This window comes from Petaurus breviceps, unplaced genomic scaffold (genome assembly GCF_028583685.1).
Source record: "Petaurus breviceps papuanus isolate PSGF00001 unplaced genomic scaffold, PetGlider_PUasm1.0 90847, whole genome shotgun sequence".
Taxonomy (NCBI): Eukaryota; Metazoa; Chordata; class Mammalia; order Diprotodontia; family Petauridae; genus Petaurus; species Petaurus breviceps.
Window position 1 is genome coordinate 20,722,251 of NW_027187360.1, and position 26,026 is coordinate 20,748,276.

At 37.7% G+C, this 26,026-nt stretch overlaps 1 protein-coding gene across 2 annotated transcripts in view; it reads right to left on the reverse strand.

Annotated features, from left to right (window-relative positions):
- CABLES2 (Cdk5 and Abl enzyme substrate 2) overlaps positions 1 to 25,719 on the reverse strand; it is a 42,387-nt gene extending 16,668 nt beyond the window's left edge. The window contains exons 1-3 of one of the 2 annotated variants that reach the window (XM_069072546.1): positions 25,049 to 25,719; positions 3,470 to 3,541; positions 3,199 to 3,291 (exon numbers count right to left, since the gene is read on the reverse strand). In XM_069072546.1, the coding sequence (XP_068928647.1) occupies positions 3,199 to 3,291; positions 3,470 to 3,541; positions 25,049 to 25,716 (833 nt within the window). In that variant the 5' untranslated portion in view covers positions 25,717 to 25,719. The remainder of the gene's footprint in view (positions 1 to 3,198; positions 3,292 to 3,469; positions 3,542 to 25,048) is intronic. The other variant, XM_069072547.1, reaches the window with a different exon arrangement.
- Between the last annotated feature and the right edge of the window lie 307 nt (positions 25,720 to 26,026).

A 26,026-nucleotide genomic window follows, 5' to 3' on the forward strand; every position in this document is an offset into this window, starting at 1 on the left:
TGAAAGAGAATTTTCTGATTGTATGTTAACAGAAGTCCTGGAGGAGGGTTTTGGAGGTTCTAGGACTTTATTCATGATTTATGCTGAGCTATTGGAACCTTGTTTGTGGGTCTGCGTTGATTTCTATGTTGATTTGTGTGGAGTTCTTAGACCTTGTTGGTGGGTCTAAGTTGATTTCACAGGCAGATAGTGAACTGATGATGGGGCCGGCAATGTATGTGAATATTATTGTGGCTCTGTCAAGCTTTGTCTTCCCAGAAACAGGAACTGTGAAGGACTTGAGGTGGACTGGACACTGTGAACTTCAATATGGAGTGGGAACTGGATGAAGAACTGGACAAGGAACTGGGAATTACCTGCCTTTGAACCCAGGTGACAGTTGGAGCTGGGACCATGGAAGAGGAACCATGGAAGCTGAGAGTCAGCCTCAAGTCAAGCTAAAAGAAGATTTTACTTGGATACTGTGTACTGACTGAGATTATGATTTACTGTGACCTAGGGGTGGATAACTTTGACTTTTGTACTTTGTGACTGAATTAAGGATTTTGTGATCGACTAAATGAATGTTACTTTGTTTAAAACTATGTGACCACTTTCGTGAAAACTATGTGGCCATTTTAGTGATAAGTTGTTGAGTCATGACATGGTGAATGTTGTACTTTGATTTTCTGTGATAAGTTGTAACACTGTGAATGCTGTATTTTGATTTTCTATGAATGTTTTGCTCTGAATTGTTATTGAATAAATAGGGAGCTCACTATACTAAGTAATCAGAACCCTGAAAGCTGCTCACAGCAGTAGTCCTCTGGAAAGCTGCTCATGTATGGCTTCACACCCAGATTCTTCCATTCTTCACCAAAAATGCACACCCTGGTCACATTAAGTATCCATTGACGAACAGTCCATTTTTTTCCAAGTCTAGACTTAGTTAGAGCCTATCAATTCTCAATGGAGTTTAAATCAGATGAATTCTGATATCTGTTCATCTCCACCTCTCACCTTTTGACTGTTAAACCAGTACTCTCAATCTCCCTCTAAGATCCAATCAGCATTTTTAAGTACTAGTTGCATGTCTGGCACTGGGATATTCAAGGGTCACAAATGAAAGACCCCTGCTCTTCTATTCAGTTAGGTGATATGATACCTGGGTGGGGGAAGCAAATTTCTTATAGCACATGTCTATAGTCAAGCAAAACAAATTTCCCCAGTGGCTGTACACACACACACACACAAATATGTTTTATTCTGTAAACTACATCCATCATCCCTTTGTAATGGATAGCATATTTCATCATCTGTTCTCTGGAAACATGAATGGTCACTGTAGTGATCACAGTTTACAGCTTCCAAAGTTGTCTGTTTTTACAGTATTGTTGTATAAAATGTTTTACTGGATCTGCTCATTCCATTTTTCATCAGTTTATAAAAGTCCTTGAAATGATTCATTTTTGTAATAATAATGTTTTAGTATAAATTGTTCTGTTTCTGCTCACTTCACTCTGCATCATTTTATGTAGGTCTTTCCAAGTCATCTATATCCTCATTTCTGACAGCACAATAATATCCCATCATATTTATATGCCACAATTTATACTGCCATTTCTTAATTGTTGAATATCCTCTTAGCTTCCATTTTTGTTTTTTACCATTACAGAGAGAGCTATAAACCTATTTGTACATATCAGACCTTCTCCTTTTCCTCTGATCTCTTTAGTGTATAAGTCTAGCATCGGAATAGCTTCAACGGGAAAATGTGCTCTTTAGTAACTTGCCATGTATAATTATGAATTGTTTTCCAGAATGGTTATACACATTCATAGGTCCATCAACAGTGCATCAAGATCCTTGTTTTCCCACAGCCCCTCCCATGTTTATCATTGTCCTTTTTTGGTTATCTTTGCCACTCTGATGGGTGTGAGCTCTCAATTATAGATGAGGAAACTGAGGTGCAGAGAAGTTAAATGACTTGCTCTGATTTTAACAGCTATTAAGTGTCTGAGGCAGGATTAGAACTCAGATCTTTCTGATTTTAAGTCCAACATTGTCCACTGTGCCACCTAGACATATATGTGTTGTCCTCCCTGATGGAATGAGTTTCTTGAAGGCAGAGAAGGGTTCGTGGGTGTTTTTGTGTTCCTAGGCCCTAGCACAGTGCCTGGAACACAATTAATGTTTGTTGATTAAGCAACTGATTGATTTACTTAGGTACAGAGATGGCAGATAGATGACTATGTGTTAGGGACAGTAAGAAGGACAGTTTGGCTGGACCACAGAATGAATGAATGGAAGTAATGTGTAATGAACCTAATAAAAGAGGTTAAGAGGACAGCTAGGTATTTCAGTGGCTGAAACGTCTTGCCTGTAGTCAAAAAGACCTGAGTTCAAATACTGCCTCAGACACTTGCTAGTTGTGTGACCCTGGGCAAGTCACTTAACCCTGTTTGCTTCAGTTTCTTCATCTGGAAGATGAGCTAGAGAAGGAAATAGAAAACCACTACAGGATCTTTGCCAAGAAAACTCCAAATGGGATCACAAAGCATTGGACACAACTGAACAACAAAATAAAAAAAGGAAGTTAAAACCAGGCTATGAAAGTCTTTAAATTCCAAACAGGCACCTGTATTTAGATCCTACATGGAATAAGATGTGCTTCTTAAGCAGGTGAATTACAATCAGACCTATATTTTAGGAATTTCACTTGATGATATGAGTTTCAAGTCAACTTGGGTAATTTCTTTTTTTTTTTTTTGCCTTTTGGAGGGCAATTGGGGTTATATAACTTGCCCAAGGTTACACGGCTAGTTTTGTGTGTGTTTGTGTGTGTGTGTGTGTGTGTGTGTATGTGGGTGTTAAGTGTCTGAGACCGGAACCAAACTCGGGTCCTCCTGACTCTGGGGCTGGCACTTTACTCACTGTGCCACCTAGCCACCCCAACTTGGGTAATTTCTAAAGTTCTAAGATTCTACTGTAAATAAGCCCCCTCCCCCAAATCACACATCTAATAATTTGAAAAATCTTCATATATTAACCTGCTCTATTAGTTTTATGATTACAAGTAGACTTATATGAGACTTGTACTCTATAAGTTGACTTGTAGAGACAGGTATTTTACCTGAATAAATAATGTAGAAGAAACCCTCAAACCATGTAGAGAACATTATGTTCCTGCATTAAAGTAATAAAAAAATTAAAGGTCACCTGCTATTTTTTGTGTCATATTGTCTCATGTTCTTAATAAAATGAGTCTTCTTCAAGCCTTTGTGTCTTGGTGATCCAGATATGTGTTTGGTTCTGCAAATGAAAAGGAAAAAAGTAAATAAATTCCTCCTCATCCCCTAGACTCTGCATTAGGGCTTGTATGATCAGATGGCAGCACCAGCATGCAGGACCTCCGGCACTTTTCTCGGACAAGGGTAGCAGGGGGGAAAGGAATGCATGCAACAAGATTAATGCTGCTTTGAAAGAGTACCTTTGTACAGTGGCATATTCCACTATGTCTTCTAAAAATTCTAGAGAACAGCGCTGGGAGATAAAACGCCTTCTGCAAAAATGTACACCAACATGAAGAGTGAACAATATTAATTAGAAGTTGTAGTGAATAGAAACTAAAAAAGTCTGTGAAAGATCCCTTAAAATATTTATTACAAAAAAGCAAAAACAGAAAAAATAAATCCTCTCAATAGTCATTCTTTAAAATTTCAGGAAAAAGGACAGACTCATTAGTATACAAAATTCAGCTTAAAAGAATGGGTCAAAAAGATTTTTATTATCCATTTTAATCAAAAGACCTTATATTTAAATGGGATCTGTGAATTTACCAATGTGGGTAAATCCCTCCATTAGTCCTAAACAACCCATTCATGACTTTTCATTTTGGTATACCTTATGCATTCTCCACAGAGGTCTTCCTCTCTAACATCATACTTGTTCCCCTCCAACCCTACCTTCTGTACCTCCCTTGGTGCTAAAGGCTTTCTTGGGTTCTTTTTATATTTCACAGTACAGTGGAAGCACTCTAGTGGTCTATTTGTTACCATTTGATCTTGTCACATAGCTGGCCCATTTCCTTTTCAAATCACAAATTTATTTCTTCAATGATATCTATTATACCAGTTCTTGCAGTCCATGAAACAACTGATGCTTCTAGAAAAACAGATCTTTTAAGAAACACATTAAAAAAATCGGAAAAAGTTACTCTTCTGCCTTTGAGGGTTGAAATTTCTAGATGGTAATATCAATAATAATCCATGTGAAAAGCAAATTAGTGTGTTAGAAAGCTCATTCTTACTAATACTTAATATTTACTTATCATAGTATAAGTTACAGTTATTTTGTATAGATTACTGAGAGAAAACTGGTTTAAGAGGAAAACCCTCCATTTCAAGGAATTATTTTATAGAAATAAATGTATTTTGAATTTATTTACCTTTTGGGAACATACAATGAATGGCGTATGGGACATATGTATATATGTGTTCATATTATACGTGTACATATGTGTATATGTGTATACACACACATATATATAAATGATTCTGCCCAGAAGAGGCATGAAAGATAATTTCTAACTACAGGGCAGTGTCACGGAAAGTTTCATGGAAGAGGTGGCATTTCAGCTAGGTCCTGAAGAATATTTAAGCTCAATGGCTAGAAATGGTAATGATAATGACAGAAGACATACCAAGCTAAGAAAATGGTATAAAAACATCACAGGATACTAAGAGTAGAATAGTTGGTGTTAAAAAGATAGCAATAAAAAAAATTTGTTTTGTTAACATTTTCTTTTCTATTGGCAATTTCTGTAGAATATGTAAACAACAACAACAACAACAAAATTAGGGAATACTAGCAGGGACATTTGTTCCCCCAAACATAAGATTTACTAGGAAGATCAGAACGAATTTTACACAAAACAAATATCATATGCTAAAAATGGTAAGTACTTTTAAATTTTAATAAATACTTTCTTTTCTTTAGAGGGGAAAGGCTGGGCAATTGGGGTTAAGTAACTTGCTCAAGGTCACATGGCTACTAAGTGGTCTGAGGCCGAATTTGAACTCAGGTGCTCCTGACTCCAAGGCCGGTGCTCTATTCACCATGCCACCTAGCCACCCCAACAAATACTTTCTGTATCTCATTATGTCAGTGATCTCCCAAAAAGAGTATGCATGATCCACTGAGCGTGGCAATAAAATACTCTATCTTTTATTCCACTTATTAACCTAAAAAATGAGTTAGACATTAAGTTTTACATACAGTATAGCATTTTGAGGCATCCTTAAGGAAGTATGGGAATTCACCAGGCACAGAAGACTCTGATTTGTTAGTTCACTTTCACTCTTATCTCATACTTTGAGGGTTTTTTCTTGGGTGGCGGGGAGTTGTTTTATGGCATACACAATATACTGGCGCAGTAGTACATGTATGTAACAAATAAATGTAAAAATGTTTTACTCACAGGTGTGTGTGAAATTATCATGGCCTTAATAAAACCACATGACTGACCTATGCTTTCTACAAGTGAGCTGTTTTAAAGAAATGACATCAATGACAAATTGGTTCACTGAAAACTAAGATCCAGAATTATGTATTTTAGTCCATGCAACTGATAATGCTATCACCTACACTACAGCAATCTGGTGCATAAGAAGTCAATATGTCAAAATTATTAGATTTACTGGTACTACATTCTCTCAGATTTGGGAAAATTTCCAGTAACCTTACCTGAGCAAAATTATCTATACTTCAATTTCTGCTCAAGTGACTGTTAACTTTTCTCAAGGCACTGGAAGCACATTCTGTTAGCTTAGGCAGAGTTCACTGTTCATAATGTACTAATTAGTATATTAAATCAGGAGTTAAGATTTTATGCTGAACATAGCATTCTTACTACCCTATTTGTGCAAGGGACTCATAACTAGATTTTTGTTTGACTACTACAAGATGAATATGTCAGAACCTGGACTTACGTAATGTGTGTTGTAAACCTTGGTGTTATATATCACCTATTATACTTTAATTATCTGAAGCTATGGAAAAAAAGGAAAAAATTACTCTGAAACAGAATTCAGAAATATAGTTACTATAAAATCTTTCATCAGGGCAATAATAATATTAATAGCAAGCATTTACATAGTGCTTTAAGGTTTGCAGAGTACTTTACAAAATTATCTTATCTATTCTCCTAACCCAGGGAGGAAGGTGATACTATTATCTTTACTTAACAAATGAGGAAAATGAGGTAAACAGATTCAAGTGATTTCCCTAAGATCCCACAGCTAGTAATGTCTAAGATCACACATGAATTCAGATCTTCCTAACTCCAGGTCAAGAATTCTACCCACTGCCTAATACTTTGCAATAGGATAGATAAAAAGGATGTGGCAATGGTGGGAAGATGGATCAAAAATCCAAATATAATTTAATCTTATTCTCAAGTATGCAGGTATTAACACGGTAGGCAAAAACTTGTTATCTTATGATGAATTAAAGGGAAGCATAATATGTAGAATGAAGGAAGTGATGATGAGGGGATAGTTTTATGTACTCTGCTCTGTTCAGACTATGCCTGAACTATAATGATATTGATGATAACAATATTTCCATTTATAGCACTGTTAAGGTTTGCAAAGTGTTTTTACAAATATCCTATTTTTTCCTCACAATAACCCTGGGAGGTAGATGGTCTTACTACCTTCATTTTACTGATGAGGAAACTGAGGCAGACAGAGGTTAACTGACTTACCCAGGGTTATACAGTTAATAAATGTCTGAGGCAGGATTTGAAACTCAGGTTTTCTTAACTCTAGGTCCAAGCATTCTAAACCACTGCACCACCAGCTGCCTAAGTAGAATTATGATGTCTAGTTTTGGGCATCATGGGGCAAATCTAGAGAAGTGTGGCCAGGATAATGTGATATCAGTGTATATGAGGATCAGATGAAGAAAACAGAAAGGCTTAGTCTGAAAAAGAGGAGATTTAGCTGTCTAGGTATTTAAAGATGTCTTACAGAAGAAGGACTAGACTGGTTTTGTCTGTCCTTAGAGGGCAGAATTAGAAGTTGTAACTAGCAGACAATTTCACAAAGTGAGCTCTCTAGGAAACTGTAAAATATTCAGCAGAGGGCAAAGAAGAAGATGGAGGAGAAAGGCCTTGGCAAGACACAGTGAGACTGCTACTTGGCAAATACTCACGGGGCTGAGAGGAAAAGCATCAGTAACTTCCTAAGTTAACTAATTATTCTTGATAATTAGGTGTCAAGGAATGCTATCAACACCCTCTAAATCTTAGTGTCTGCCCTGTTCTCATTATGACTTTTGAATAGAAAGAAATGAATAAAACCTGTAGCAAGGGAGATTTAAATGTGATGTACAGAAACATTTCCTAAAAAATTAGACTATTCTTTTGTGCATAGTAGGGTCTCCCCTTCGTTGAGGTCTTTAACCGGAGTCTGGATGACTACTTCTCAGGGACATTGCAAAAGGGATTACTGTTTAGGCACAGGTCATATTACATAGCCTTTGGCCTCTTCCAAATGTGAAATTTTGTCATTGGGCTACAAATATTTTTTGACGAAAATGAAGAGTAATGATTCAAAAATCAACATAAAGCCTAGAATGATAAAAATGCACATCTTTCCAGTAAGTAATAATGATACCTGACATTTACATAGCACTTCGAGGTTTACAAAGCACTCTATACTTACATTATTTAAATTGTGGAGAATATTCTTAATCAAATGGTTTATATTAATCATTCTGTTAATACAGACACATGATATAACTGAAAACTCAAGTTATTTATAGATTCTATAATCCCTCAAAGCTCAGACTTGGAAACTCAAATTGCAACGTGCTGAAAGTCACAGGATAAAGTCAATCACCAGGTCACCTAAAATGAGGACAACGACTCTGGGTCTCTTTATCAGAAAGTATATTGACTGAAGTCTGATGTGGCCCCATTTACTTAGAGATGAGAAAATGAACTGTCAAGTAATTTTAAGTTTAGTTCAATAGTTAGAAAGAGCAATATTTTACTGCATACCAGAATACAGAGTGTTCCCAAAGTCTTAGCACACAGAACCTTTAATAGCATTATAATGGGTAAAAGCTTTAATAGTGTATAACAGCACTAAGACTTTTGGAACACTCTGTATTTACTTATCTCTACCTGTACTTATCTCTTAATTGACATGATATCTTAACTATAGATTTTAGGTGGGGAAAAAAAGCCTTTTTAGTTATATAAACATTTAAAAACATGAATATATAAAGAGGTATATCCTTTAATGCTAACCTCAGAGAAAAGTTGTGAGGATTACTGCTTATAGGGACAAAGAAAGTTGTAAAGTATTTTGAATGCCTCAAGGGAAAGCAATGCTTTACATAATTGTTCTTGAAAGGTTTCAGAAGTATTTAATTCATTACTTGAACCACTTTTTCTGGGTACTTATATGCACAAGAAACAAAAGGGATTCTGGACAGTAGCTGACAGATAAGACGATATTTTTAAACCTGAGAAGATGTGGCAATTTCAAGCCCTTCTCCATATATGAGGCAAATTTGTTCTTGGTGGTCTGCAAACTGACCTTATACCACAAGTGTATCATAGACATATTTTGTTTTACTCAATCATAGCTCTTAGCATAGATTTAAGTTGGAAAGGATTTCAGAGATGATTTAGTCTTCACTGGACCTGAATAATAATCTTCTGCATCACTGACTTATAACCATTCCATCTCTGTTTGAACATCTTCAGTGAGGTGAAAACTCTTAACATTCAGAAATATCCCATTCTACTTTTAGATAGCTCAGACTGTTAGGAGAATTTTCTTACCACAAGTTAAAATCTGCCACTGCAAACTGAATTTTTCTCTTTAGAAACAAGAATATGTTTAAAAGCTCTTATAAGTGACAACCCTTCAAATACTTGAAGACAGTTACCACGTTTTCTCTAAGTCTTTTCTCTAGACTAAACACCCCTAGCTTTTTCAATTAAGAAACAACAGAGGATAACTATAGCTGAACAATTATTGGATATGCACTAGCCTTTCTGGTAACATGGAAACAGATAGGGACAGTTCAGGAGAGCCTACTGTTTAAATGACTTAAGTTATAGTTCCCAAACTTTATTCTCCAGATCTTTCTGGTATCTCTCGTAAAGTGTTTTAAATGATATTAATAATTATTTCAAGGGGGAATATGTAGTGTTTGTAATTCTACAGATAGATCCAATTTAATTTTTTATTTTTTTTGGTCTTTATTAATTTGTTTGTTTACTTTTAGTTTACAAGATTCAATTTCACAATTTCCTTGAGTTTCAAATTTTCTCCCCCTCCCTCCCCTCCTTCCCTCCATGACGGCATGCAATCACATATAGGATCTGCAAATAGTTTCACATTAGACATTAATCAGATTATAAAGAAGGACTGTATTGGATGGAATGAACAATGTCAAAGAGGAAATAAGACCAAACAAGAAAAAGACAGAGAGCAGGTAGTTTGCTTCAATCTGCATTCAAACTCTGTTCTTTCTAGTTCTTTCTCTGAATGTAGACATCTCTCTCCATCATGAGTCTTTTGGAGTTGACTTATTATACTGCATTGCTGAGAGGAGTCCAGTCTATCAAAGTTGGTCATCACACATAAGTTGTATCTGTAATTGTGTACAAATTTCTCCTGGTTCTGCTCTTTTCATTCAGCATCAATTTGTATAAGCCTCTCCAGGTAAATATGAAGTCCATCTGCTCCTCATTTCTTATTGCACAATAATATTCCATTACATTCATATACCACAACTTGTTTAGCCATTCCCCAATTGATGGGCATCCCCTTAATTTCCAATTCTTTGCCACCACAAGAAGAGCTGCTATAAATATTTTTGTACAGATGAGTCTTCCTCCCATTTCTGTGATCTCTTTGGGATACAACCCTAGAAGTGGTATAGCTGGGTCAAAGGGTATGAAATTACTTATAGCCCTTTGGGCATAGCTCCAGATTGCTCTCCAGAATGGATGAATCAGTTCACAACTCCACCAGCAATGCATTAGTGTTCCAATTTGCCCACATCCTCTTCAGCATTTGTCATTTTCCTGTTTTGTCATCTTAGCCAATCTGACTGGTGAGATGTGGTACCTCACAGTTGTTTTGATTTGCATTTCTCCAATCAATAGTGATTTAGAGCATTTTTTTATATGCTTATAGATACAAATGTATACTTTTTAAATAGGTCTCGAATCTGATGGTGATTTGTTTACCTATGAGTGAATAATTATGTGTCACTGTCTTGTTAGCTATCTGGGAAACAAATATTCATCTTCATAGATATTATATGGAAAAATAAAATTCATTTTATATAGATAAAAGATATGCTTAATCACTTTCATGCAGGAGGCACTTCAAAGAATTTTGAGTTTCTAAGTAAATTTAGTTTTAAGAGGTCAATTGATCATGAAAGGCTACATTCTTATACACTACAGGAGATACTGAACAAAACTTCCTACTCTCAAAGTGGGGTAAGAGAAAACAAACCAAAGTGACCTCAACCAATTTTAGATATTTACAAGTATTTGGGAGGAATTTTTTTTCATTATAGGTGAGGGCAGGTAAATTTTGTAATTTCTATATGTCTAGTCCTAAGGGGAATAACAAATTTCCTTTAAGAAATAATTTTGAAATCATTATTATTATAATTTTTTATATACTATATATTTAAATATTACCAATAATGATTAATAGCATCATTAATAATAACAATCACTAACAGTTATAGAATGCTTTAAGGTTGGCAAGTCATTTTACATACGTAGCATAAGTTCTGGAGCCACTCTTCCAACTACTGATACTAAGGAGGAGTCAGTGAAGTACCTTTGAGTAGCCTTTCTCCCTTAGGGATCTAGGGTTAACCTGAGGGGTTGGGGTTTTCTTTGCAATACTATATAGCTCCTGAGTCCCTATCAGTATGCTTCCTGTTATTATTATGAGCTGATTATCAGTCAGCCAGACTTAACTTTTAGAAAAGGGGTATTTTACTACAGTGGTATGAATAGTTGGTATCAACACCCCCTTCCTCCCCTAACCCAGGCTGTTTCATACTTTTCCCGCAGTGTCTGGGGAAAGTGGGCTCGAGGGTGGAGCACATGTGGCAAACTCAGAGCTCCTAAAGTCCTTTTATTGGAGTCCTCAGATCTTCCTTTGGGTGGAGTATAATTTTTTTTCCTTGCCTCTTCGTAGAACCTTGAGTGTGCATACAGTCTATCCTTGACTCCAATGCAGACATTGCAATCCATGTATCTGGGGATGCTTCTAGGACAAAGATAGGAAACTGGCAAGTACTCTGGTGGGTTCTGAACTAGCTCCCTGGTTTTGAATAGGCCTTACTTGATTGGAACAGACTTTCTGTACAATGTCACTGCAGCTCATCCAATGACTTTCAAAAAATTTCTGCACTTAAGTCTAAGTCTCTGATTGACTAATTGAGAAGTAGTCTCCTTTGAGAAATACATCAGAGCTAAATGGGTGATTCTGATCCCATATTTAAACATACATTATTTCATCTGATCTTCACAAAGCTCATCAGGTAGGTACAATTATTATCTCCATTTTGCAGATAAGGAAACTGTGGTTGAAAGAAATTAAGTGGTTTTATCTTTTCAAAGCTTTATTCAGTCTATTAATTCGTTCACAAGTTAGCAGGGTCATGTATTTAGACCAGGAAGGGACCTTAAAGGCCACCTTGTCCAATACTCTCTTTTCACAGATGAGGAAATTAAGGACCAGAGTAGTTAGGTGACTTGCCTAAGGTCACAAGGAGTAGAAGTATTTTAACTCAAATCCTCAGATCCCTGGGTTTAGGCTCCTTCCAATGCACCAAGGTGCTTACTCCTATTGATACGTTAAAATGATCAAATCCTTATTCAAGTTTCCATTCTCTCCAGGCCATTCTATCAACTATCTTTCATTTCTCAGGCTACAGGGCCCCATTTAGATCCCAATGCATTTTAACTAAATTTTAATCAAAGAGGAAAAGATTCTAACTTCAATTGGGAACAAATTACAGAGAACCTCCAAATATCCTGCTTACTAAGTCACTAGTCTGTTTCTTAGTCCAAGCATATATGTATTATAGACCCTAGAACTAAAGCCCAAAGTGATTAAGTGACTTCTGCATATGGTCTTGTGCATATCTAGAATGAACTCAACGGGAAGCAAATGACAGGCATAAACATCAAGAAAACATATGCCAAAGAGCAATGTCTCTTAAAGCAAAGCATAAATGTGAAGAATGGGTTTTATATGAGTTTTTAAGTCACCTAAACTAAAACTATGGTCAACTATTTTAGAATTATGGAATCTAAGAATGTTAGCACAGAAATGAACTTTACAAACCATCTATTTTAACTCCTTCCCAGAATTTTTAGCAGCATTTTTTGGGACAAGAAGCATGGGATATGCCCAGAATAAGGGGAACTGTGGTGGCAGTCCTGGAATACCATGAAGTTGTTGCTGAGAGATAGGAATAATTTCCTATTTTAACTATTCTTGTTAATTAGGTGTTAAAGGTCAGTTTCTATATTGCTGAGGAACTGCAACTGTTGTCAAAACTCTCTAAAGCTAGCATTCTGGGGCAAAGCCCACGTCACCCTTCCCTGGTTCCAGTTCTTTCCTTCAGTGGATGAGGAAATTAAGGCTTGGGGATATAAAGTAAACTTGTCCAGGGCTATAAAGTCAATTGTGGTAGAGCTGGAACTATAACTTCTAGTTAATAACTTCTTCCCCAAAGCCAAGCCGTTTGTCTTACTAAGTACCTGTAGTTATATTCTTCCTCCCTCAAGTTTTAAAATACAAATATACAGAGTCTATTTATTTTTGCACAATAGACACAGTAATCATATACAATAATTATCCAATTCTCTTTTAAATAAACTAGTTGAAAAGGCTGCTGTACTTTAGCACTGCCATTTTTGGCACACAGGGAAGGCATCCTGAGTTTAATAGTGTGTACTTCTAGTTACCACATAGTATTCCATTTAATTTTGGACAACTGTTCAATAATAGGACTTACATCCTCAATGGATAGTTTATAGTTTCCAGCATAAGACAAGTTTTCCATTTTTGATAACCTGTCAGTTCTGAAAGGGACAAATTACTCCCTCCCCTGCCTTTTAACTGAACCTAGAGACATCCTTCAGTCTGACCCAGGAATGACTTAATTTTAAGGTTAATTTTAGACAGCAGCTAATGAACCAACTAAATAAAACCAGGTTTACATTACAAAGTCACAATATTCCTGGCAATGACAAAATCAGAGAAGCACACAGTACAAGGATGTATTGAGCAATAGTTAAGTAAGAAATAGAATTACAAAGGCCAGCATAGCTTGGGGCCCCTGGTTTAGGAGAAACTAACAAACAGAACATGACTTCAGTCATCAGTATGTGAGACAAAGACAAACACAAGGGTTGCTAGAGTATTTTTGGCATCAGAAATTATACCCATGGACTTATCAGTAATTTTGGCCAGTTATTTACATGTTTCTCCTTCTGGGAAAACAGGTCTGGTCTAACCAACTATCATTAACAGGAATTTGTATTTTTTTTAGGAGGATAGGGAAAATTTGTTGCTGATACAGGCCTCTATTCTCTCTTTTTGGGAACAAAGGGTGAGGAGTCAAGGAAGAAGAGAGAGGTAAAACTAGTGAAAGTTTGATGAGATCCATGCAAATTTACAGGAATCTTTTTTTAGCATAACTACTCAAGTGGATCTTTGATTCTATGGATGTAGATGTGCCCTCTAATTATGAAAACTGTAATATATCCAAGACTGCCCATCCTGGGCTACTCCTGTCTCTGTGCTCCTATGTCTGGACTGCCCAATGTGCTGGGTCCCTCCCTTAGTTTCTTTTGACATTGCAAGGATACCAGTGGAACACAAGGGTTATCTATCTGTTATTCCTCATTCTTGCTACAAGACCAGCCCAAATTTTTTCACACTTACACATTTATTTGATGACATCCTTTCTTTGGTTCTTCCAAGTAGTTCCTTATTTGTTGCATGTTACAACCAGCTCACACGTACCATAAGCTTCTACAATGCCTTATGAATGATACTAATTTTCAGTTATTGGGAAATTGTAAGGTCCCATGACTTGCAACTATACAATACTAGCAGAACAATAGTATTAAAAAGATACACTTTTTTCCCCCTGGGAGAAACCTGGAGTTATTAAAGGAACATTGAAATTTTCTAATGGAAATCTAGCCCATTTTACTCTTCCCATTTAAGTCTGCGATCATTTGCATTATTGGCCCAACATGTGTATATTTAAGTAAGCAGATACACTTACTAATGGATAACCTCTAAAGGTTATCTCTTATCATGTCATAATGAGGACAACAGGCACTTTCTTTTTTTTAAATTATTTTTTAATTTTTTATTAATCTGTTTGTTTACTTTTAGTTTACAGGATTCTATTCCACGATTCCTTGAGTTTCACATTTTGTCCCCCTCCCCGCCATGGCGGCATATAGTCAAGTATAGGATCTGTAAATACTTTCACATTATACATTAGTCAGGTTATAAAGACGGATTGTATCAGATGGAATGAAAAATGGTAAAAAGGACATAAAACCAAACAAGAAAAGGAAAAAGATCAGGTATTTTGCTTCCATCTGGATATAAACTCAGTTCTTTCTAGTTCTTTCTCTGGATGCACACATTTCTCTCCATCATGAGTCTTTCGGGATTGACTTATAGCACTGCATTGCTGAGAAGAATCCAGTCTATAAAAGTTGGTCATCACACATACGTTGTGTCTGTAATTGTGTACAAATTTCTCCTGCTTCTACTCTTCTCACTCAGCATCAGTTCGTATGAGCCTCTCCAGGTAAATATGAAGTCCATCTGCTCCTTGTTTCTTATGACACAATAGTATTCCATAACATGCACATACCACAACTTGTTCAGCCATTCCCCAATTGATGGGCACCCCCTTAATTTCCAATTCTTTGCCACCACAAAAAGAGCTGCTATAAACATTTTTGTACATATGGGTCTTCCTCCCACTTCTATGATCTCTTTGGGATATAACCCTAGGAGTAGTATTGCTGGGTCAAAGGGTATGAAATTATTTATAGCCCTTTGGGCATAATTCCAGATTGCTCTCCAGAAAGGCTGGATCAGTTCACAACTCTACCAGCAATGCATTAGTGTTCCAGTTTGCCCACATCCTCTCCAGCATTTGTCATTTTCCTGTTTTGTCATCTTAGCCAATCTGACTGGTGAGATGTGGTACCTCAGAGTTGTTTTGATTTGCATTTCTCTAATCAATAGTGATTTAGAGCATTTCTTCATGTGTTTATAGATATCTTTAATTTCTTTCTCTGAAAATTGCCCAACAGGCACTTTCAATGAACAAGTATATTTCTCTTCTTTTAGGTAGGAAGAACAACAGAATACAAAAACCTTTGTAACAAAAAGGTAGAGTTAAGCAAAACAAATTCTTGAATTGACCAAGTTGAAAAAAAAGTCTCATTCTGTACTCTGGGTCCATCACCTCTCTGTCATATGGCAGTCAGCAAGTTTCATCACCATCAGTAATCTAGCCTTTCAAAGTTCTTTGTCTTTACAACAGTTGTTGTATAACTTGGGCTCCTGGTTCTGCTTACTTTACTCTTCATCAGTTCAGAGGTTTTCCTAGGTTTCTCTGAAATTATCCCTTTAGTCATTTATACAGCACAATTATATTCCTCTACATTCATGTGCCAGATTTTGTTTAGGCATTGCCCAAATGACAGGCACCATTTAGTTTCCAATTCTTTGATACCACAAAATCAACATTTTCCTTTTTAAATTGGTCAATTTGTCAATTAGATGGGTGTGAGACAGAATCTCAGAACTGCTTTAATTTGCATTTCTATAATTATTAGTGATCTGGAATACTTTGTATGATATTGATAGCTTGGATTTCTTCCTTAGAAAATTGCCTATTCATATTCTTTGACCATTTATCAATTGAGGAATAGCCATCATTAGTCTTTTTTTTTTTTTGGAGGGCGATTGGGGTTAAGTGACTTGCCCAAGGTCACATGGCTAGTTTTTGTGTTAAGTATCTGAGGCTGATTTTGAACTCGGGTCCTCCTGACTCCAGGGCTGGTGCTCTTCTCACTGAGCCACCTAGCTGCCCCTTGAGCCATTATTATTCTTAAAAAATTTAATGGGTTCCTTACATATCTTGGAAATGTGATCCTTAACAGAGAAATTTGCAAAGAAAGGTTGAGTGATTGATGGCCCTTATTCAGAAGGCTCTGCAGTATTTCAGAGCTTGATAAAATAAACACAATGTCACATACAAATTGGAGCTTTTGGAGCATTTCTTCATCTCTATGGAATCACTCAAACTTTGACTCTGCACAGTATCTCCTCCAATACAGTAGTAAATACCTTTGGTGAACATTTAATCAGAGGATCAATGAACCATAATCTCATTGTTTTTATATAGTTCAAGTAATCTTACATAACTCTGATGTATATATAGGAGATACCTTGTTGTAAGAGAGGTTTGATATAGTGCCTGCTTTATAGTTTCCTGCTGGAAGCTATCAATTTTTTAAAATTAAGAAAAAATTGTCAATGGGATCTTGTATTCCCTACATCTTTTAGTCAACTGTGTGACAGAAAAGATATGGTCTACCATGGAGTATCACTTGCAAGAGCCTTCAAAGATACCCATCATTGTGTATACCATTCTCAAAAATTTTATGTCGATAGAAAGGGCAAGTATGTAGGTCAGTAGTTTTTGGTGCTTTCTTAGTTGACTTTTTAATTTATTTTAATTTTTTTATTTTTTTTAATTTTAATTTAATTAAATTAATAAAATTTAATTTAATTTTAATTAATAATCCTCCCCACATTTTTGGTATCTCCTTCCTTCAGACAACCCATGAATCAATTCTTTAACAAAGATTCACAACTTTGTCTTTACAACTGTGTCACCTCCAGCATCTCTAGGTACAATTGGCCTAAACTTGCTGCTTTCTCCATCTTGTTCTCTTTAGTGTTATTTCTCCCTCATCTTTAAACACATTCAGGATTGTGATATAGAGCCAGGTGTGATGGCTCCTCTCTGACAGTGAAAACATTGTTTTGTAAATCTCTTCCAAATTTCATCTATCTGTTATACTCCTTTTAGTTTCATCCTTAAATATCATGAAATGTCATTTTGATTTAAAAACATTATTCCCCCCGCCAAAGAAAAAAAGCCTCTTTCTGCACCCTGAATATATTACCTCTCTGTCAGATGGTGGGTAGCATGCATAATCATCAGTTTCCTGGAATCATGGATGATGATTGCAATGAACAGAATTCTTCCATCTTTCAAAGTCATTTGGCTTTAAAATATTATTATTGTATAACCTGATGGAGTTATTCTGCTTACTTCATTCTTCATTAGTTTATACAAGTCCTCCCAGGTTTCTCTGAAACTATCTCAGTTATTTTACATAGCACAATAGGATTTCATTACATTCATATATCATAATTTGTTCAGTCATCCCCTAATTGGTAGCTCTTCAGTTTCTGGTTCTTTGATGCCACAAGAAAGAATTGCTATAAATGAGACTTTTTTGGTTCTTTCTTTGATCTCTTTGGGCTATAGGCCTAGTATTAATATTGTTGGGTCAGTGAGTATGCACAGTTTAGTAACTTTTTGGGCATGGTTCCAAACTGCTTTCCAGAATGACCTGACAGTTTCATAGCTCCATCAACATTGTTCAACGTGTCTGATCCTAGTTCTTTGCTTTTCTTTTTTCCCTTCCCCCCACTAATCTTCCTTTCTGGATCAGGAAGTTTCTTTTGATTTCAATTATGCCCTCCCTGATATTATCTTCCCTCTTAACTCCTTGTCTCTGCTTGTTTCCCTGTTGAGTATGAAGTATTTCTCCAACTCTGTGTTCAACCCTCCTTTGTCAGTTTCAGATAAGCGGTTCATCTTATGTCTACTTCTGCAGCTTCCTTCACTGAGGAAGTATGCTCTTCTTCTCATATACTACAAATATTAGAAATAGCAAGTTCATTTCTCATTTCTATACTAATGTATTACTTTTACCCTTCCTTCTATAAAACCTCAGAACAGAACGAATCCACCCTCAGGATTTCTGCTTTTTTTTTTAACTCCCTCAACACACTTTGACGACATTAAGGTTCTGAAGGTCACTTGTTTCTTCTCCCTTGTGAGACTGTTAGCACCGCATCATTGTAAAGCTTCTTCTAATAGTCCATTCCTTTTTAGGTTACTCTGTACTCTTCTGCTTATATTTCACAGCCTCTATTCAACTCCAGTCTTTTCCACAGAAATACTTGAAAGTCTTCTATTCCATTAAAAATCTATCCATACAAGGGTGGCTAGGCGGTGCAGTGAATAGAGCACCAGCCCTCGAGTCAAGAGTATCTAAGTTCAAATCCAGCCTCAGACACTTAACACGTACTAGCTGTGTGACCTTGGGCAAGTCACTTAACCCCAATGGCTCCTCCAAAAAATAAATAACAATTAAAAAAAAATCTATCCATACTGCACACCACTGCCCAATCTCCTTTCTCCACAGTTGTACACTTGGTTCTGAAAGGTGAAGTAGTCTTGGTTGTAAGTCCCTTTCTTTGGTCTTTTGTATTTTAAGATCTTCCCCAATTTAGAATAGAAATGTCAGGTCTGTGTGATCCTGACTCTAGTTCCTTGTCCCTGAACTGCTTCTTTCAGGAGGCTTGTCATAATTTTATTTTCTTTGATGTAGGAGCTCTGAACTTTTGCTCTGACATTTCTGGAACTTTTCCTTTTAGGGTTCTTTTCAGAGGATTCTAGTTTCACCTTGTTCCTTAGTTTTATGGATAATTTTTCAGGTGGTTTCTTGAAATCTAGTGCCCAGGCTTTAAAAAAAATCATCATTTTTAGAGATCTTAATGATTCTTAAATTCTCTCTCCTTGACTTATTTTCCAGGTGATTCTTTTTGATATCAGATACCTTACATTTTCTTCTATTTTTAAAAATCTTTTGATTTTGTCCTGATATTTCTGTTTCATGGAACAACTGATTTCTGTGTGGTCTATTTTAGTTTTCAGGGAGTCCATTTCATTATTCACCACCTTCTTTTTATTCACCCTTCCAATTCTTTCCTTCAAAGTTTTTTTTTAAATCTATTTCTTAATTTTCCCCCCTAAGTATTCAGGCCAAAGAAGACCATCAAATGTTCTGCAAATTAAGATTTTAGAGTTGCCTGAAGCAGAGCCAATATGTCTTAGAGTGGGAAAGGACTTCAATCTAGATCTTCCTAGCTCAAGATAGGTTCTTTATCCACTAAGCCATGTTGCTTCTCATTCATATAAAAAATTGTAAATATGCATTTCAAAGCTAAATACTTGTTTAAGTTATTTTTGGGTTGTTAAAATCCTTGGTTCCTCCTGGCTGCAGCAGATCTTTTATCTATAGAGAACTGACTGTATTTAAAATTGATTTAAATGGCTAAGAACTATTTCATTTAAGTTAAAGTTGAATATACTCTTCTTTCTAACAATTTAGAATTAGGAACAGAATATATCTTTTATAGCCATAAGAACCCAACACATCGTATTTCCGGGAAAAAGACATGACCAAGAGAAATGGGAACACAGACAGATTTTACAAATATACATACTTTGTCTACATTATGTGATTCTGAAAAAAAAAGAACTGAATTATAAAGGCACACCTATGAAACAGTGTCAGTCGCATACAGTGCTCTTCATTCAGCAAAGAATTTTAATGACAGAAGTAGCAACATTTTGCTTTCTCTTTGGACATTGTAGTTATGAAACTTTGTTGAAAATATATATTAGTACTTGAATGTTTAGATTGTATATGAAAAGCACAAAGACTTTCATAGAATGTTATAGAATTTATTACACCAAAATTATATTTTATCAATATTAAACTTGCCTTTTCTAAAGTTCTTTTATAACCAGTCATGCATCCTACACAAATCATTTAGCAACATTATGGACACTGGATGAAGTCCAGTCAGAGAACTTCTGTGGGCCACCTAAGATATATGCTTCCTTCATTCAATGTGGACATTTAAGAAGTTTAGTAGGAAGGAACCTCTAAATAATAACATATAATATAGGTATGTATATATGTATACATGTATTGTGTGTGTGTGTGTGTACGTGAATGCTCTAATACCAAAGTCTTAGAGAACAATAGAATGATACAGTAGAAAAAGTACTAGCTCCAGAGCCAGGGACTTGGGTTCAGATCCTGTCTCTGGAACTTCCCACCTGTCTCAGGCAAGTCACTTCACTTCCCTGGGCCTTGGTTTCTTCATGAGTAAAATGAAGTGGTGGGACTAAGGTTTCTCTCCTCTTTGAATTTACAATCTGGGAGATAATTCCAATGATTGTCTATAGAGAAGATTCTTAAGGCAAGAAAAATGTTTCACTTAAAAAAACAATAATTCAATTTTGCTCAATAAAACTTTGCAAATCTTAACTGATGAGGGTAAAATGATATCCAGGATAAAAGTCAATAGACTTGATTAAGAGATCATTCTCTTCTCATCTCTACCTAGAAAAATCACTTGTCACCATTCCCCCATTCATTCCTCTTTTATTCTAATCTCTGATGAAAAGGTGGGTCTTATTCTTGTGAAGGCAATCCCTAGTAATATGCGAATTTAATTTCATTCTCTCATTTTCCCTTTGGCAGACTGCCCCTATAATTATTCCCTTCTCACCTACCTCCAAGATTCTTATCTTCAATCTCTATCTACTTGTCCTACTGCCTACAAAGACACCCAAGTTTCCTCTATTCTTTAAAAGCCCAAACCTGGCCCTACCATCTTCTCCCGCTATATCACCTCTCTTGTGTGCAGCTACGTAGAGTAGTGGAGAAAGTGCTAGACCTACAGTCAGGAAGACCTAGGATCAAATTCTGTCTTAGACACTTATTAGCAGCATGATTCTAAGAAAGTCATTTGACCTCTCTAGGCTAGGCCTCCGTTTCCTCATGTGTAAAAAATGAGGGGGAAGAACCTGATGACTATTAAGGCCCCTCTCTCTTTTACAACCACATTATCTGAAAAAAGCTTTTGTCTCTCTTTGCTGCCATTTCCTCCATTTTTCAACCCTTTGCACTGTAGCTTCTGACTTCAATCGAATGAGACTGCTCTCAAGTTGCCAATGATTTCTTAAGTGCTTGATCTGGTGGTTGTTTCTCATCCCTTATCCTCCTTGAGCTCTATACAATATTTCACACTGCTGACCACCCTCTCATCTCTGTTTTTTAATGACACTAATTTCTCTTGGTTTTCCCTCCATGTCAGTCTTCTAAGACGGATAATGTTCCACATCCTGACCTTTTACTGGGTGGGTGTACCCCAAAGCTCTGTCCTGGTTCCTCTTCTCTTTTTATATTCTTTCAGTGACCTCATCAGTTCCCATGAATTTAATCAGCATCTCTGTGCAGATGACTCCCAGATCTAAACATCTAATCTGGTCCTCTCTCCTGGATTATGGAAGTTGAAAGAGCACTGGCTCTAGAGTCAGAAAACCTGGGTTCAAAACCTACCTTTAACACTTAGTACTTTATGACCTTTGGCAAGTCACTTGGCTTCCCTGGGCCTTAGTTTTCTCATCTGTAAAATCAGGGAATTGGTCTCTGAAGTCCTTTCCAACTCCAGATAAATGATCCTATGATCCTGCACCACCAGTTTCTAGCTGGACATTTCCAGCTGGATGGATGTGCTCTAAGCACCTCAAAGTTAACAGGTGCAAAACACAACTTATTATCTTTCTCCATAAACATTCCTCTCTTCACTGTTTTTGTTGAAGGCATTAACATCTTTGCAGTGACACAGGCTCAAAACTTGAGTCATCTTCAAGCTCTTTATTCTTCCTTACCCCAAACATCCAATCAGTTGCCAACCTTCCTCTATTCTACCTTCATGACAGCTCTTGAATCAATCCCCTTCTCTCTATTAACATGGCCACCATTATGATTCAGGCTTTCAATCACCTCTTGATTAGAGTATTACAAGAGCCTCCTAATGGTCTTTCTGCCTCAAGTCTTTCCCTTCTCCAAAACCTCTACAAAGGGGCCAAAGTGATTTTCCTAAAGCACAAGTCTGGCTACATCACTCTGCTTCTCAAATTCCAGTGCCTATTTCTTGAGTAAAAAATGACAAACTCCTTTGGCTTTTAAAGCCCTTCGCAACCTGGTTCTAACCTACCTTTTCAGCTTTATACATTACTCTTCCTTTACACTCTCAATAATTCAACCAAATACTTTCTTGCAGTTCTTCACACAACACTCCATCTCCTGTCTCTATGCCTTTGAACAGGCTCTCCACCTTTGTAACACACTCCTCATAGACTTTACCTTCTAGAGTTTCTAGTATCCTTCAAAACTCAGCTCATCTTCCAAAGAAGTATGTCAAAACATCAAATTCAAAGACAAACACAAAAAAAGAAAAAAATCTAAAAATCCTTGTTACAAAGAAAGTGAAGAAACCTATAAAAATTCAGATTTTTATTTTTAAAGCCTCTTGTCATAATAAAAATGAAATCTTTATCTAGGAGATAAAATTTTTATTTAGAAGAATAAGAACTCAGATGATTCATTCACTTATTCAATGGCATAACTACAATGATCAATTCCAGATCAAAAGTCAAGCATCAAATTAATAAAAGTTATATCCACTGCCTAGCTTACTTTAAGAGTAACTTCACTACTCTTGCTATTTTTATATCCTAAAAACAACTAGGGAGAGAACTTTGAGGAATGGTAGTTACTATGTGAACCTCTAAAGTAGTATCAGTATGAGCCATACTTTGAGAAAATCATATTTAAAAAAATCCAAATGTATAATAAGCAAATTAGGCTGTGATTATCTTGTCTTTGAATTTCTCTAGTACCCTCAGAATAAATGACTTAATAAATAGCCTTTCAGAACACATTGCAAATTGACTGCAATTGTAAGTCTACACATAATTGCCCATAGTTTTTCTATACACAAAGCATCATTTTACTACGGAGATCAAATAATCTTGTATAATGCAAAAATGAACTTAAAAACACAGGTTATTAAGCACGATGTAAAAATAGTTTCTTTCTTCTTCATACTCTGCTAATGCAGTGTTTATACTAGCCACAAAGGGTAGCAAAGATTTTATACATATGACTTGACAAATATAGTGTTTTAAACACACGACAACATTAAAACTCAACTTTCTTAAGACTCATGTTATTATGGCTAGAATAGATCTGTTTTCTGGAGATTACTTTCCTAGACCACATCAGAAGATCTGAAATCTAATAAGATCAACGGAACAAGCAGTTTTATGCCAGATGTTTTTGACAGGCCCAGGAAAATCACTAGGTAGCTATAATTATACTTTGGACTAACTTGTATTGTTTCATTTTGGTTAAGAAACTTAAAATTTTACCATCAAAAGAGGCTTTTCTGCTAGTTTTGTTTAAAAAACAAACAAACCACAAAACAACAGCATCAGACTCAGCCCTGAGTGACTTATAAATCCAGTGTCTTATAATCATTCATTAGCTAGAGAACACTCACTCTCTCTCTCTCCTCTCCCCTCCACTCCTTAGCCCCTTCAAAGAAAATCACTAACATTTAGAAAATGTTGTTGTAAAAAGGATCAATTATTTTACTAATGCCAGATTCAAAGCTCAAGCCCCATCTTCTGCAAGGCTTTTTCTAGTCCTTCTAAATCTTAGTGCCTTCCCTCTGAGACTTTCTCTAATTTATCATGTATGGTATATATTTTGTTTGTACTTAATTATCTGCACCCTTAGACTGGGGTTCCTTGAGGGCAGGGCCTTTTTCTTTTGTTTTCCTTTGTATCCCCAGTACTTAGCACAGTGCCTGCCTGGCACAGTGTAGGCACTATAATGCTTGTTAGTCTGTTTGACATAGAGATTTCTTCACTGTTATAAAGCATCAAATGACAGCCTTTATAAGACTCTTCCTAAATAACTCATTGGGTAGAACTAGCTATACATAGCTATACCAAAATCGTCTTCTGAAATATATAGTTTCACTTAGGGTGAAGAGTCAGTTCAACTCAGTTTATTTTCCTCTAGAACTAAAAATGCACACATGTAATAATTTTCTGGTAAAACATGTAAATACTTATATCTATCTGTTTAAAAAACTAAGATTTTTCTATTTAATATAAATTTAGGAATTTAACATGAATTATAATTTACAAGATAGGCTTCTGAAGGCTCTCTTAAAAAATCTGAAATGAATTTGCTTTCAAGGAAGCATCTTTGGGGAGTCCTGGCTGATAATCCAAGTGGGGTTTGGATTAATGTTCATTGCTTGGGAAAAGAACTGTTAAGTAGAACTTTTCATATCTCCAAGTAAGCACTACTTCAAATATAAGCTATTTTCTAAAGACAAAATAGCCATCAAGGTCATCAAAACAATTCATAAAAAAATGTTCATGGTTGGTCTGCTTTTAAAGAACCTAAAAACAAATCTCAGCAACAAGACCCTATTTGCAAACACTACAGTTTTTCTACGTGAGATATGCCTAAGCATCTTCCCCCGCTGATAAAAGGGTCAGAAGATGCTGTCAGGAAATGAAGGAGGGCAGGTAAGGCATCGGCACTGGAGCAATGGCCCAACACTTGTTCTTGAGGGGAAAGCATAAACTGGGAAGGGGGAAAAAGCAAAAGCAAAAGCAGAAGCCTGGATACGCTGCAAAAAAAAAAAAAAAGTAATCTACACACTGTCATGTGTGTTTCCTGAGACGGAAGGGAAACCATAAAGAAAGGTAAGTAAGTTAGATGCTGGAAGGAGTCTTTGGAAGGAGTTGTGGGGGAGAGAGCTGCTCGGCCCGAAGGGTGTAGAACTCAGCAGCAGCATCCAGGAGAGCAAAGAGACCCCGAAGTGGGGTTCAACCGTGCTCCCACCTCTCACAGCATCCTCCCAGCGCCCCCCACCCCGGCCCCTCCGCAGGGACGCTCCCCGCCCCCACCTGCCCGAAGGACTCTCACCTTTGCCGCTGGACCTCCAAGGTGAAGCCAGCGCTGGTCTGCGTGGGGCTGAGGAGCCCCTGCGGGGTTGGGGGGCCACCCTTGCCCCCCAGCCCGGACATGCCCGCGGCGGCGGCGGCCCCGGCGGCGGCGGCGGAGGGGGACGCGGTGAGCGGGGCGGGAGAGCCCAGTTGACCCCCGAGCAGCAGCAGCTGGGGCAGGAAGACGCTGCCTCGAGCGCCCGGGAGCTCGGCTTCGCCGCGGGCCGACGGCAGGGGACTGTCCTTGGGCAGCTGCAAGAGCAGGGCCGGGGCTGGGGGAGGCCCGTTGGGGGCCCCGGGACGGGACGGCCCGACGGCGGAGGGAGGAAGCGGGTGCCCGGCGGGGGATTCTCCGGCCGCCGCCCCCTGCCCGGCTGCGCTCTCATCTTGAATCTGAGGCGGGGGCTTTTCGCCTCCAGGGAAGAGGCTGGGGGGCCGGCCATCCAACGAAATGTTGTTGAGAAAGAAGAGGGCGGCCTGTCGGCGCCTGGAGTCCCCCCGCTTCCTCAACTGCGGCGGGTGGCGGGGCGCTGGGTGCTCCCTGGGGGTTGGCGGGGTCGGTGGAGGCTTGGAGGACGAGCCGGTGCCGGTGGCGGCGGCGGAGGCTGAGGAGGCTGAAGAAGAGCCACCCGCCGCGGCCGCAGCCATTCTCTAAATGAGCCGCAGCGGCCCCAGCCGGCCAGAGTGGCCGGGTCGGGAACGCGCACGCCCATCTTCCATTGGCCACGGCGCGTGGGCATGCAAATAAGAGGATCTTTTGGGGCATTCTATTGGTTATGCTGGATCGGGGGGCGGGTCAAGCCTTTCTCCAGGGAATGCTCCTCTGGGTCCTAGAGGCTATTGAGAATGGGTCTTGAGGGAGCGGCTGGGCTGCCCGCCCGTCCCCCCCGCGGGGATAGATGAGCGGCCAAGTGGCAAGGCGGGTTGGGAGGGCGCCAAGACGCCCTCAGCCTCCCGC